Source organism: Vidua macroura, chromosome 22 (genome assembly GCF_024509145.1).
Source record: "Vidua macroura isolate BioBank_ID:100142 chromosome 22, ASM2450914v1, whole genome shotgun sequence".
Lineage (NCBI taxonomy): Eukaryota > Metazoa > Chordata > Aves > Passeriformes > Viduidae > Vidua > Vidua macroura.
In genome coordinates, this window is record NC_071592.1 from 7,498,471 (window position 1) to 7,513,432 (window position 14,962).

The 14,962-nt window shown below is 53.0% G+C and overlaps 1 protein-coding gene across 1 annotated transcript; it reads left to right on the forward strand.

Moving 5' to 3' along the window:
• The first annotated feature begins 9,775 nt into the window (after nucleotides 1-9,775).
• LOC128818088 (uncharacterized) lies at nucleotides 9,776-12,271 on the forward strand. Its single transcript, XM_053997127.1, has 2 exons — nucleotides 9,776-10,055; nucleotides 10,331-12,271. The coding sequence occupies exons 1-2, from the start codon at nucleotides 9,846-9,848 to the stop codon at nucleotides 11,951-11,953; spliced, it is 1,833 nt and encodes a 610-aa protein (XP_053853102.1). The 5' UTR covers nucleotides 9,776-9,845; the 3' UTR covers nucleotides 11,954-12,271.
• The last annotated feature ends 2,691 nt before the right edge of the window (nucleotides 12,272-14,962 follow it).

Sequence of the window (14,962 nt, forward strand, 5' to 3'; positions counted from 1 at the left end):
TGTGTGCCTTGAGATAACATGCAATAAACTGCCTTGAGACCGGACGACTGAAGACTACTGAGTGTTTCTTTGAAGGCCCGGGTTGGAGGAGAGATTTTACCACCTCCCGGGGTCATCCCAATGTGGGGGTGATTCCGACACCTCTGGTCTCACTTGGTTGGCTTTCTGACTGGGTCTGAGGCTGGGGCTGCCATTCCTCGCTTGTGGGGACCAGAACCACACCCGGGATCCCAGCACTGCCTGACAGCGCTCTGGGCACTGGCATGGTCACATGCCTGAGTCTCGGGCACTGTGCTGCTGCTTCATTTGCTCTTAGGCACACCCAAAGCTCTCTGTTAAGCCCAGATGGTCTCTGGTTCTGCCCTCTTCCTGATCCTGTGCAGGGATGGAGCACTGCTGTGCTTTCAGGAAGCTCTTCTTGAAAACTTCCATCATTACAAGCTCCTTTGCCCTCTGTGGATGCTTGCCATGGAGTCCCTCACAGCTGGGTTCAGAGCATCCTCAGCTTGGCTCTTCCAAAATCCAGGGGCTCCAGGGTGCTCAGCAAGATCTGTAACTCCACAGTGTTGTGGAACTGGACCTTCAGCACCGATCTGCCCTCGTTCCTCTGTGTGTGTGCACAAAACACGGTGTGGAAGAGAACGGCAGGAGGGGCCTGTGTGTCCCAGGGCCCCAGATTTGCATCGCTTCAGCTCCACAGACAGGCTGGTAAAGCGAAGCAGCCAAACAGTTTATGAATGGAAGGTGAAGCAAAGGCATGAACTGGGAGGGAAGAAAGGGGATGGGCAGGGTCTGAGGGCTGCAGGGAGGGAGCTGTCAACAGGGAGGGAGAAGGCAGGAGCTATGGGAGCTTCCCAGAGGCTCAGCTGTGCCAGTCATCAGCTGTGCCTGGAGCTCCAGCTGGTCTCCTCTGGTCTCCAGGTGGTCTCACCTTCCAAGGGATCTGCAGGTATTAAAGAGACACTGGTTCTTCTGAGCCAGCAGATGGAAGTAGTTCTGCAGCTCTTCCCTCAGACATCACCTGAACAAATATGCTTATGCGGGAGGGGCTGTCGTCTTCACTCAGGGCTTGAAGGGCTGGAAGAGAGAGGAGCAGAGCCACGTTCAGAGCCTGGATCTGCAGGAATCCAAGGAGACCTTTCTGCCAGGGCCATCCCACCCAGCTCTTGCCATGGCCACAAGAGAGGAGAGGGCAAGGGGATCAGCTGCAAGGTGCTGGCCATGAATCCCCCCACCCACGTTCCTGAAATCTCTGTGTGCTCTGCTCATGCCACCCCTCATCCACACAGGGAGCGAAGCCCACCACAGCTGGGGCAGGGATTGCAGCTCCCTGCCCAGGCATTGCAGCCCACCCAGCCAGCCCCTGCTGACAGCTCACTGCCCTCATTCACACTCACGGAGGGCCTGGATCTCTTCCTTCTGCCCCATCAGGAGCACCCCAGCAATCCCTGGGAACACAGGCTAGCCATAACTAAGGCTACTGTGGCTATTTTCCAGTTTGCTTTATGGCTTAATAAGGTGAGGAATTCATGGATCTTTTAAGTTCTGCTGGAAGGCAGGCACGTGGATTCAGAGCTATCACACACTAACTATATGGTTTTGGGGTTACTTTAATAATGGTACCCACTGTGGGGAAATGACACCAGGGGAAATTTTCTCCCAACCCTTCACTCAGCTCTTTGGGTCTCCCACACCAGTTCTCAAAGGGTTCAGATCCACTCTAAATACTAATGATATCATACAATGGTTGGTGTTGCTGATAGGCCTGTTACATTTAGCATTCAGAGATAAGGGAAGATTAACCTGGATAACCAGCCTGACACCTACCCCAGAGACTAGGGATGCTGCTGCCCCAGAGCCTGACCCTGCCCCACAGCCCACCTTAGAGATGAACCACTCAGACTGGATGGGGGTTCTGGTGAAGGAGATGGGCCAGATGCTGAAGGAGAACATTTCCCCAGCTGGTGAGAAACCCTCCCCCTGCCTCTAAGAGGGAGAGTCTGATGGTGCAGCAGTGGAACCCACAGATGTTACAACCGTCCAGGTTCCAGCTGAACCGCAAGGGCAGTCAGAGCCAGCAGCAGTCACCCCTGTGGAAACGAGGAAGTCTAAGATGAGATCAGAGCACCCAGACAAGGATAAGAATGGAGGGCCTTCACCACCCACAGGGGAGCCAATGGTTGAGATCATCACTGAGTCCCTGACGTACGAAGGTCTCTGTAATCTGCATAAAGACATTTTATGACAGGGACGTGAGGCTTATCCAACCTGGTTACTCTGGGTCTGGGACCTTATGGGTACAGGCATGCAACTGGATGGTGGTGAGGCAAGGAATTTGGGAGCCTTGACCCAGGACTCAGGTATGAATCAGATTTTTGTAAGGGAGTCAGGGTCCCTTTCCCTGTGGGAGCGGCTTTTAATGAGTGTCAGAGAGAGGTTTGTCCACAGGGAGAGAATGCAGGAGCACCACCATAGAATGTGCTGGAAGACCCTTGAGGAAGGGATCCAACAGCTGAGAGAAGTGGCAGTATTGGAGGTACTCTTTGGGAGGGATGGACAGCATGCTAATGACCCCAACAAGGTCAGGTGCCCAGGGCAAATGTTGTGGAGCCTGGCAGATCTAGGGCCATCTCAATTCACCACCTTCATTGCAACGATTAATGCCGATACCAACCGAGAGACAGTGGGTTCTGCTGCCAACAAGCTTAGAAATGATGAGAGTATGATCAATGGCCCAATGCAGGCTCATGTCTCTGCTATGATCAAGGACCTCAAAGAGGAGATAAGGGAGATGAAGGAGGAGGTGAGTGTCCTGGATTGACTGTAGGATGCTTTTATCCCCAATCGTCTGTTTTTTTTATGCTGAATAATAAGTTTTGCACCTTTAAGACTTGTTCCAGGAGTGAAGGCGGGGGGGAGAAGAAGTGCAGAGTTTGTTTTCAGAAACTGCGCTCACTCCTCCACATTCCTGCTCCTGGACTGTGTTGTCTGCAGATGGACAGACAGCAAGACAGAGCTCTCCTTTGCTTTTAATTAGTTTTAGCTAGCTGAGGTGAAGAAGTTCCCCGGACTGTGGCTTTTCCTTTTCTTTGGACCTGCTCAAACCTGCTCTGGACTGAACACCAGAAGAGCTCCAGCAGCTCGCCCCTGTGGCCCACCAGGCCCGGCCTGGGCTGCGACATTTCCAGCGCCAGAGGGACTGATAAGAAGCTGAGTGAGCCAAGCTGCAACACATGGAGGGGACTTTCTGAGTTTGTCTCTCTTTTGGAGCGGCAAGAAGTTTTATTGTTTAATATTGTTTAGGTTTTCTTGCTTAATAAGTGTTTTTTTCAACTTTCCACCAAAGGGGTATTTTTTCCCAAAGCAGTTCAGGGGAGGGGCCGATTGAATCTGCTTCCTAGATTTCTTCCTAGATTTACTTCCCAAATTTGCCCTGAACCAGGAGAGTGAGGAAGATCAATGCAGCACCCATGCGAGTCACAGGCCCAACATCCCCCAGCTAGAGAGAGGGGGTACAGCCCACGGGCTGACCTGTGGTTCTTTCTGCATGACCATGGGGAAGACATGGGAAGGTGGGATGGGAAACCCACTTCTGTCCTGGCAGCGCGGGTGTGTCAACTCAAGGAGGGAAACACTAACCGAGGGAGTTCCACTAAAGTGAAGGCAGCCTCAGCCTCGCATGGCCGAGCTGCTGGGTATGACCTGTCAGATCCCCTTGAAGGTACCACTAGTATGTACGTCCAGGAAAGAATTAACAACCCGGGCTAGAGGGGCCCTGCCTCTAGCCAGGAAGAGGCACGGGAAAACCGGATCTTCCGGATGGTGTGGATCTGCTGGCCTGGCACATCAGAGCTACAAAAATATGACATCTTAGTTGATATTGGTGCACAGTGTAGCCTGATACCATCGGGACATGTGGGGGCAGAGCCTGTTTCCATTGCTGGGGTGATGGGGTGTCCTAGGGTGACGGTATGGTGCTTGTATCCCAAATTGTGTGTTCTGTGCCTTCAGGACTGACTCTGAAAGTGAAGGATTGTTTTGTCTTGTTATCAGCCAGCTCACCTCCCCCCATGGTCTGTGTCTAGGAGAGGCTTGGCTGGCTTGGCTTTGCTTGCTTTTGCTTTTGCTTTTGCTTATTCGTTAGTTTAGCTAGGCAGTCCAATTTTTACCCTGGACTGTTTCTTTTTCCCTTCCCTTTCCTGAATATCATCTGAACCTGCTCTGGACCTGGACCTGGGAAACATCAAGAAACACCAAGAGTCTGCATTTTGTGACCTGCCATCCCCAGCGCCGGAGACTGATAGCTGGGCAACCACTCCCAGGAGAGACTTTCTGAATTTGTCATCTCTTCAGAACGGTGAAAGAGTTTTGTCATCTGGTGTTGTTTTTTGTATTGGGGACTGTTTTGCTTGTTAAATAAACAGGGTTTTTTCACTTCTCTCTGAGGAAATCCTTCCCAAACCAGGTGGGGGAGGGGCCGTGGGGGGTTTGCTTTCTGGGGGCTCCTTCTGGAGGTCTTCTCCCAGATTTGCCCTTAACTAGGACAAATATTTTGGCGCCCAACTCGGGGCTCGAGAGAGTGGAAAAAACCCTGTTCTAATCATATTTTGGTTGCAATTACTCTGGGCTGGTATAGAGCAGTTACTGGCTATGTTGTTTGAATTCATAATGTCTCTTGGGGTGCAGGCCTGCATGTGTTTCTGGTCCCTAGGGTTTTTTGAGGTCTTACTACCTCTATGGTCCTTAGGTTTATTTTCTTATCCAGAAATAGCTTCGGTATTGTCCCTAAGACGTAGTTTTTGCAGTAGAGGGGCACTGACCAGAATATCCATTGGGCTGGGCTTGGTTGTAATGGCTTGCAGGAGGTTTATAAAGGTGCTGGAGTCTGTTCCAGGAATGTATGGTTCATGGTTATGGTTGTGCACCCAGTTTGTTAGAGGAGAAGCAGGAGATGAGGCTTTTCAACCTTTGCTTTCCTTCTTCTCCTCTGAATCTGTTACATCCCTATTGGAGAATGTTCAGTTTTCCCTGAATATTAAAGAGACCATCTTTCTGGTATTCAATTTGGTAAGCTTTCTCTATACAGTCTGCAGCTTCTCTAGAATGAGGGCTGAGATTTCTAGAGGGGCTGATGAGACCCCTGACCCAGGAGTAGACCCAGGTGTGAGAAATCCTGAGTGGTGTGGGAAATGGGAGGACATGGGCCAAATCTTAAAGGAGTTTTCTGACCCTATAGTCTGGCACTTTCCATGTGAACAAATTCAGAACCCAGCTGAGGTGGCAAAGTACCTGAAAGAGAAGTGCCATGATACCTCTAAGGAGAAAAAGATCATTGCAGTGAGCTGGGCCCTGGCATATGCTTATCGCACCCTGCTAGATACTGTAGGGCAGCAGACAGAGGAAGGGGGGCAGGGAGATAAACCAGCAGCCATCCCAGTCACTCAGGCTGCAGCCAACAGCCCAGGCTCGAAGCCAGCAGCTAAACCAGACTGTGAGCCTCAAGCAATGGCTGTTGCTACTAGCACGAGAAGTGGAAAGTGCACAGACAAGACCGATCGACCAGTGGATGATGATGATGATTATGATGCAGGAGAAGGACCCTCAACACCTCCTGACATAAAATCAGGAGTCAGAGCAACTGGTACAAGATCAGAGGCCAATGTTGAGTCCTTTTCCCTAAAGGACCTCCGTGGCCTGAGAAAGGATTACACTCGACGACTTGATGACTCTATAATTAGTTGGTTGGTCCATCTTTGGGATGCTACAGGTGAAGCTACAATTCTAGGTGGCACTGAAGCGAGGCATTTGGGATCCCTGTCACATGATCCTGTCATCGACCAAGGAATGAGGGGAGCTAACCCTCACAGCCTCTGGGCATGGGTCCTGGAAAGTGTAGCACAAAGATACCTGTGTGCAGATGATCTTTATATGCAGCGGACCCAGTGGAAGAGTATAGAACAAGGGATCCAATGCCTGAGAGAAATGGCAGTGGCAGAGATTATCTTCTCAGATGAAATAACAACTAGGAATCCAGACATGGTACCATGTACATCTGTGATGTGGAGAAATCTTGTACGGCTTGGGCCACATGAATACGCTTCTGCTTTAGCAATAATGAAGCGGGATGACAGGGATGAGACCGTGCTCAATATGGCAAAGAAGCTCCAAGCACATGCAGATGCTGTGCATGGCCCGACACATGCCAGAATCGCAGCAGTGGAAACACGTCTACAGAAATTAGAAGACAAGCTAGAGGAGAATCACCAGAAACTCAGGGAGGAGATTAAAGAGGACCTTCTCCAAATCTCGGCAGTACAAATTAGAGGCCCTGGTATCCAACGCAGACGTTCCCCAGATGGGGAGAGAAGGTCACCCCACGAGCTGAGCTCTGGTTCTTCTTGCGTGATTGCGGATAAAACATGAGGAGAAGGGACGGAAAATCTGCTGCTCTGGCACAACGGGTGCATGAATTGAAGGAAGGCAAGACTCAAATAGGAAGTTCCACCAAAAGGAAAGCAGCCCCAATTGCCCGTAGCCAAGCCTCCAGGTATGACGATGATGATGACATGTCCGATCCCCTGGAAGGAACCTCTAAGACATACGCCAAGGAAAGAAGGATAACCAGGCTTAGAGGGGCCCTGCCTCTAGCCAGGTAGAGGTGAGGGAAAACCGAGTTTTCTGGACTGTGTGGGTCCGTTGACCTGGCACATCAGAACCACAGAAATATAAGGCTTTGGTTGATACTGGTGCACAATGCACACTGGTCCCATCAAGGCATCTGGGGGCAGAACCTGTCTCCATCGCTGGCGTGACAGGGGGATCACAGGACTTTACCTTGGTGGAAGCTGAGGTGAGCCTGACCAGAAATGAGTGGAAAAAACACCCTATTGTGACTGGCCCAGAGGCCCCATGCATTCTGGGCATAGATTACCTCTGAAGGGGGTATTTTAAAGACCCAAAAGGGCTCAGGTGGGCATTTGGGATAGCAGCTGCAGTGACAGAGGGCATCCAGCAATTGAACACCTTGCCTGGACTGTCCGAGAATCCAACTACAGTAGGACTTCTGAAGGGAGAAGAGCAAAAGGTACCAATTGCCACTTCAACAGTGCATCGCCGACAGTACAGAACAACCCGAGATGCTGTGGTTCCCATCCATAAGATGATTCCAGAGCTGGAGAGTCAAGGGGTGGTCAGCAAAACCCACTCACTCTTCAGCAGCCCTATTTGGCCTGTGCGTAAATCTGAAGGAGAATGGAGATTGACTGTGGACTACCGTGCATTGAACGAAGTGACTCCACCACTGAGCGCTGCTGTGCCGGACATGCTGGAACTCCAGTACGAGCTGGAGTCCAAGGCAGCACAGTGGCACGCCACTATTGACATAGCTAACGCGTTTTTCTCCGTTCCTCTGGCAGCAGAATGCAGGCCTCAGTTTGCCTTTACGTGGAGGGGAGTGCAGTATACCTGGAAGCGACTGCCCCAGGGGTGGAAGCACAGTCCTACCATCTGCCATGGACTGATCCAGACTGCATTAGAAAAGGGTGAGGCTCCAGAACATTTACAGTATATTGATGATATCATTGTGTGGGGGAACACAGCAGCAGGTGTTTGAGAAAGGAGAGGAAATCATCCGAATCCTCCTGGAAGCTGGTTTTGCCATCAAGTAGAGTAAAGTTAAGGGACCTGCTCGAGAGATCCAGTTCCTGGGAGTGAAGTGGCAAGATGGACGGCGTCAGATTCCTATGGATGTCATCAACAAGATCACAGCTATGTCCCCACCAACCAACAAGAAGGAAACGCAAGCTTTCTTAGGCGCCATAGGCTTTTGGAGAATGCACATTCCTGAGTACAGTCAGATCGTGAGCCCTCTTTACCTGGTCACCCGCAAGAAGAACGATTTCTACTGGGGCCCTGAGCAGCAACAAGCTTTCGCCCAGATTAAGCAGGAAATTGCTTATGCAGTAGCCCATGGCCCAGTCAGGACGGGACCAGAGGTTAACACCCGAGGCTCTACCAATCGAGTGGGCCCTGCCCAATCTGAGCCTTTGCATATAGTAGATGGAGACAAAGTCCCAGTGGTGCATGTCAGAGGTTTGTTAAGGAAGACCGTGTGGATCAATTCTGCCTCGAGTGCAGACAAACCCATTTGTGGGATTGTCTTTGCTCAGGGACCAGGTTGCACATGGTGGATAATGCAGAAAGATGGCAGAACACAATGTGTACCTCAGGGAGATTTGATTGTTGGGTGAGAACTATGTGTAAATATCACTGTTTGCTGAATGTTACTACCATTGTCTTTGTATAGCTGTATATTGGATGTGTTTGTAGAGTTAGAATATATATATTAGTTTTAGTAGTAAGCTGATGATATGGAGATAAGGGATGGAATGTCCTAGGTTGACTGTATGATGCTTTTATCCCCAATCGTCTGTTCTGTTTATGCTGAATAAGTTTTGCACCTTTAAGACTTATTTCAAGAATGAAGGGAGGGAGAAGAAGAGCGGAGTTGGTTTTCAGAAACTGCACTCACTCCTCCACATTCCTGCTCCTGGACTGTGTTGTCTGCAGATGGACAGACAGTGAGACAGAACTCTCCTTTGCTTTTAGTTAGTTCTAGCTAGCTGAGGCAAAGAAGTTCCCCGGACTGTGGCTTTTCCTTTTCTTTGGACCTGCTCAAACCTGCTCTGGACTGAACACCAAGAAGAGCACCGGCAGCTCGCACCTGTGGCCCAGCAGGCCGGGCCTGGGCCGTGGCATTTCCAGAGCCAGAGGGACTGATCAAAGATTGAATAAGCCGAGCTGCAGCCCGGGCAGGGGGGGATTTTTCTGAGTTTGTCTCTCTTTTAAAGCGGCAAGAAGTTTCGTTAGTTAATATTGTTTAGGTTTTCTTGTTTAATAAACAGTTTTTTCCACTTTTCTCCAGGGAAGTATTTTTCCCCAAACCGGTTGGGGGGAGGGGCCAATTGAATCTGCCTTCTAGAGGAACCCCTGTGGGGATTCTCTCCCAAATTTACCCTGAACCAGGACAATGGCCACACAGAGCAACTGGAATTTTGAATTTAATGTTGCATCCATCTGTACTTTTGTTAGTTTTGGCTATATTCTGCCTACTGTTTATAATCATCCTGTATATCCTGTCAGAAGATAAACCAAATTATATCCATCCAGCATGTAAACCACATACAGTGAACTCAGTGCATGAAATGTTCTATAATTGCAGTATTTCTGAACCATAAATGAGAAAACCTATCCATTAACTGTACCCTTACCTCTAATCTGCAATACACCACATATTTATGACAAACACACAAGAGATAACTGTATTACCACTCGAGGAGTTGGTAATTTGTATTAAATGGAGCCACAGGGTAAAGGGAGTCAAAGCTGGGCAGAGGATATGAGGTGTGGCCTCCCCAGAGTCCAGCACAGAGGGACAATCAGAGCCCGGTCGTGCTGCCCACACAATTGCTGACACAGAATACCAGGATGCCCCTGGCATATTCCTGACCAGAATCCCGATGTCCCTTGTCCCTCCCTTGTTATTAATCTTTTTAAAAAAACCCACATTGATAATCTTTCACAGTAGCCATCAGAGTAATTTCAAAAGGAGCTTTTGCCTTCCTGATGGTCTTTCTTGAGGAGGTCAGGGCTGAGGGCTGGGACCCAGGGTGGGCTGGGTGGGAAAAGCACTTTGGCACTTTGGCACAGGGATTCCTTGGGGATGTTTAGGGGAGGAACAAAGGTGGGACAAAAGGCCTCTGGGAGAAAGGGCAGCCATGCCCACCAGGCCTTTGTGACCCGCAGTGACATGGTGCCCAGAGGCCATTGTGACACCGGTGCATGTCATGACCCTTGGGGCTGCCAATCCCTGCAGGAGCCACTCCCACGAGAGCAGCTCTCTGAGGAGGCAGCAGCTTCTCTGGAGGCAGCAGCTCCCCTGGGTGATTGTGGCCAGTGTTCACCAGAGCACTGCCACAATGCTGAAGGAGGAGGAGGAGGAGAATGCCCACGGCCAGCCCCGTGAGGGGCGGCCACTCAGGTCCAAGCAGCAAAAGGTGAGGGAGAGGGATCGAGGGACAGCTTGCAGAGGGACAGCCCTGGGGCAGGGACAGCCAGGCCTGGCACCAGGCCATGCTCTGTGGAGGGGACAGTGCTGCGATGGCCCAGGCACAGCAATGCCCCAGAGGCAGTGAGCCCAGCTGGGAACCCGGCCCAGCCTGGCTGCTGTGGCCAGCACCGGCCTTGGGGCCAGGCCCGGCCTTGCAGGCACGTGGGGGACGCTGTGCCCGCACAGCCGCCTCCATCCCGTGCCTCCTCCTGCTTCCCACAGGTGACCCACAGGCAGCCACAGGCGGCACCTCAGGTCACCTGGAGGAACAACACGCCACACAGCAGTGTCACACGGCCACAGAGACTGTCCGTGTCGGACCTGCCGCCTCTCCACGGCCCTCAGTTGCCGCTGGTACCTCCCTGCCAGCTCAGCCCTGAAATGCAAAGAGCAGCCTCTGCGAGGGTCAAGCTGCCACATCTGCCAGCTGCAGCACCAGGAGCAGCCCCTGGGTTTTCTCCTGGAGGCACAGCACGTGCTGTGGGCCCCGTGGCCAGAGGCCAGACAGAGATGGTACCACCCCCACCAAGGGGCACTCTGGCTGCTGGTGGGGCCTGGGAAATGCCTTCCCTGGCAAGGAGAACAGAAGGGCTGTGGTGTGGCTCAGCAGCAAGGCAGGGCCATCACCTGCCACCCGTGCCACCCGCACACGGCCTGCAGATCTGCACTGGGACCCAGCCAGCTTGGAAACACCTGGGGCACTCTGAGATAGAGGAACTCATCAAGGTGAAGGAAGGGCTTGGAGGCAACACCTGCAGTGACCTGTTTAGAGACCTGGGCCCATACCTGCGTGAGAACAGGTCCGTCAAGTCCACCTTGAGAACCCCCAAGTGGTTAAGTGCCCGCCAAGAGGCAGAGGGAATTCGTCGGCCAGCCCAGCAAACTGCACAGCACAAGCGGCTGTGCCCAGAGGATGAGGAGGCTTTGATGGAGCGTCTGCGGAAAAAGAGGGAGGAGCTGGAGGAGCTGGAAGACAAAGTCCATGAAGAGATGTTTAGAGCCATCTTCTCCTCCTTGGATGACGCAGAAAGCCCCATGAGGTCCAAGTGCATCCTCAAGGATGCATCAAGCCTCACCCTGGAGCCAGCTGCAGGCCCCTGGGTCCCGCACAGCACTTGCAGTGTGATCGCTGATGCCACAGGAGAGACACAAATGTCCTCAGAACTTGTGTCTCTTGACCAGTTGCTGGCTGAGCTGTGCCCTGTCTGGGACAACTCGCAGTCATGCAATGCCCTCAAGGACTCCGCGGGAGAGACAGAAAAGAACGCAGGGATTGCACATCCTGACCTGCTGGCAGGCCTGTGCCCTGTCTCTGGTGACTCGCCATCCTGTGCCGTTCTAGATGAGCTCCTGGAAATGTGGGAGGAAGACGAGCTCCAAGACAGAGCAGTGGCAGGAGAGAGTGACAGTGAAGCAGAGAGCCCGTTGCCTCTCCCGCTGCAAGAGGAGGAAGCAGAACCACCAGCTTCTCCCGTGGACAGCGATCCCTGCATTGAGCTGCACAGCGAGCCCCTCCCCACGGCCTCACTCGAAGACCCAAATATGTCTGTGGGTTGTGCCTTGCCTGCTGACCCTGCGGACGAGGCCGAAGAAGCTGGCAAGGAGGCTGGTTGTGCCCAGGTCGCCCCTCCCCAGGAAAAGCTCTGCGGGGATGAGGCGCTGGCAGGAGCTGGCCCGGTGCCTGCCCAGCCCCTGGCACGCTGCGTTCCTGCCTGCCCCACTGGCAGCGCAGCCGTCCCGCAGCCCCCGGCCCCACGGCGATGGCGCTCCATGGCCAAGACGGCCCGGCGGGCTCTGCGCCGCCTTTTCTCCTTCAGCTGCCTCAGGGGGCAGCCGGAGGAGTGAGCCCGGGGCCAGCACCAGGACGATGCCCAAAGACGCCGGCTCACCCTGAGGATGCCCAGCTCCCAGGGGCAGCAGCAGCTCCCAGAGCTAACGGCAGCAGGGAGAGAAAAACCCTGGGTACACACCGATAGATGGGTGGGTGGCACCCAAGGCAGGGTGACAAGGACCAACGTGACACTGCTGGAGACAAGCGTCTGGACCTGTCCTTTGTTTGATCACTTCCCCACCGCACCGCAACCTCGCTTTTCCCCCTCTTTCCTTCTCACTCTCCTGTTTCCAGTCCCTTTCAATCTCCCTACACATTTATTGTTAAATAAAATCCCAGTTGTAGACTTTTGTACGTGATCTCCTTGGCACCTTAATTCACACAGAGGCATCTCCCACTAATCAAATCTTAATGGGGGCACACTTGTGCACACAGCACTCCAGGCGTGACCACACCAGTGCCCAGCACAGGGGGACAATCAGAGCCCGGTTGTGCTGCCCACACCATGGCTGACACAGAATGCCAGGATGCTCCTGGCATATTCCTGAGCACAATTCCACTCCCCTCCACTCCCCTAGGAAATAATGAATGGACATTTGCCTTGGCCCTGCTTTGTTATTAATCTTTTTTAAAAGCACACTTTTTATAGTCTTCCACAGTGGCCACCAGATTAAGTTCGAATGGAGCTTTTGCCTTCCTGATGATCTTTCTTGAGGAGGTCAGGGCTGAGGGCTGGGACCCAGGGTGGGCTGGGTGGGAAAAGCACTTTGGCACTTTGGCACAGGGATTCCTTAGGGATGTTTAGGGGAGGAACAAAGGTGGGACAAGAGGCCTCTGGGAGAAAGGGCAGCCATGCCCACCAGGCCTTTGTGACCCGCAGTGACATGGTGCCCAGAGGCCATTGTGACACCGGTGCATGTCATGACCCTTGGGGCTGGCAATCCCTGCAGGAGCCACTCCCACGAGAGCAGCTCTCTGAGGAGGCAGCAGCTTCTCTGGAGGCAGCAGCTCCCCTGGGTGATTGTGGCCAGTGTTCACCAGAGCACTGCCACAATGCTGAAGGAGGAGGAGGAGAATGCCCATGGCCAGACTGGGGCTGCTCACGGGCTCTTCTGTGCTGAGCATTGGCCTGGCCGTGTTCTTGAGAGAGCCTGGGCAAGGAGCCTCGAGCCCCCAGGCCCTGGCCTGAGGCGTCAGCGCTGCCCCAGCAGTGCCCATGGCCTGTCCCTGCTGCAGCCCCGGCACTGCCACCCCCAGGACTGTGCCCGGCCCCGAGAGCACTCAGGCCCTGCAGCAACACCAGGGCCACCAGGGCAGCGGGGCAGGGCCACGGGAGCAGCACTGGCAACACCAAGTGCTGCTGCTGCTGGGCACAGCTGCTGTGCCAGCACTGATCTGCCCCCAGCTCTGCACACAGAACCAAATGAGCAAGAAGTATCAAAGATGAATTTTATTACAAGTGTTTTGCAGAATTTGACCAGCATTTAATGTCCCTGAAAGCATCCAGTGATCAGTCTCCACACTGCAGCCTTGAGCTCCTGGTTGCTCAGGCTGTAGATGAGGGGGTTCAGGGCTGGAGGCACCACAGAGTACAGAACTGACAGGGCCAGATCCAAGGAGGGGGAGGACATGCAGGGGGGCTTCAGGTGAGCAAATGTGGCAGTGCTGAGGAACAGGAAGACGACGGCCAGAAGAGGGAGGCAGGTGGAAAAGGCTTTGTGCCATCCCTGCTCAGAGGGGATCCTCAGCACAGCCCGGAAGATCTGCACATAGGAGAAAACCATGAACACCAAACAGCCAAAAGCTAAGAAGGTAGTGAAAACAGAAACCCCGAGTTCCCTGAGGAAGAAACATGAGCAGGAGAGCTTGAGGATGTGTGGGATTTCACATATGAGCTGCATTGAGAAAGGCACTGGCCCAGGCAGCTGCTGCCATGTGGGCACAAGCTCTGCTGCCCAGGAGGGTCTCGTAGTGCAGGGGTTTGCAGATGGACATGTAGCGGTCGTAGCACATGATGATGAGAACGGAAAACTCTGCTGAGATGAGGAGAAACAGAAACAGCTGAGCAGCACATGCTGAGTAGAAGATGGTGCTGGTGTCCCAGAGGGAATTGTGCATGGCTTTGGGGACAGTGGTGCAGATGGAGCCCAGGGGGCTGAGGGCCAGGTTGAGCAGGAAGAAGAACATGGGCGTGTGCAGGTGGTGGCCACAGGCTCCGGCGCTGATGATGAGGCCGTTGCCCAGGAGGGCAGCCAGGGAGATGCCCTGCAAGAGGCAGGAGTGCAGGAGCTGCAGCTGCCGCGTGTCTGCCAGTGCCAGCAGGAGGAAGTGGCTGATGGAGCTGCTGTTGGACATTTCTTCACTCTGGGAGACATGGACTATTGAAAGAAGATATTGACAAGCTGGGAAAGATTTCATTGTGTCATTCCTATGCTTTTTGATTGGGAAACCCCTCAAAAATTCTTCTCTTTTTTGGCTGAACTTTGCTCAGCCTTTTTTCTCTGAGCTCAGGTTTGTGCCGCTGCCTCATCTTTGACACTGCTCTCAGCCTGAACCCTGGGGAGCCCAGAGGGAAAACAGGGCTCCCTGTGCCCCAGTGCAGTGAGACCTGCTGGTCCCACACAGGTGCCCTTTGCTCATTTCACCTTCCTCTATCTCAGGGTGATTCCACTTCCAACGTGCCTTGGAATAACTAAAGTGGCCTTTTTGATGACTTCCCGTTCATTTCAGCATCTCTAATTTTTTCTACATTTCCCTGTGCAGCTGGAAACGGAGGGATACCAAGGGTTGGTCTGGCTCTCTACCTTTTTGTCAGTGCTACCCAAAGTGATTTTGCGGTGGGAAACTCAGGGTTTTTCTCACAGGTATCATGATTAGCAGATCTTGAAATGCTCCCTTGACTCCTCATTGTCTCTGCTGGACCCCACATCCCACAGCCAAACCCGGCCCCTTCTCTGCCTTTCCTCCCCCTGCCCCAGGGGCTGGCAGAGCCAGGGTGGCACAGGTGACCTTTGGGCTTTGCA

Bases quoted from the DNA above. Each gene is read 5' to 3' on its own strand.
- LOC128818088 (XM_053997127.1), top strand. From the start codon at position 9,846: ATGACCCTTGGGGCTGCCAATCCCTGCAGGAGCCACTCCCACGAGAGC. The intron at 10,056-10,330 runs GTGAGGGAGAGG...TGCTTCCCACAG, and splicing joins TCAGGTCCAAGCAGCAAAAG to GTGACCCACAGGCAGCCACA.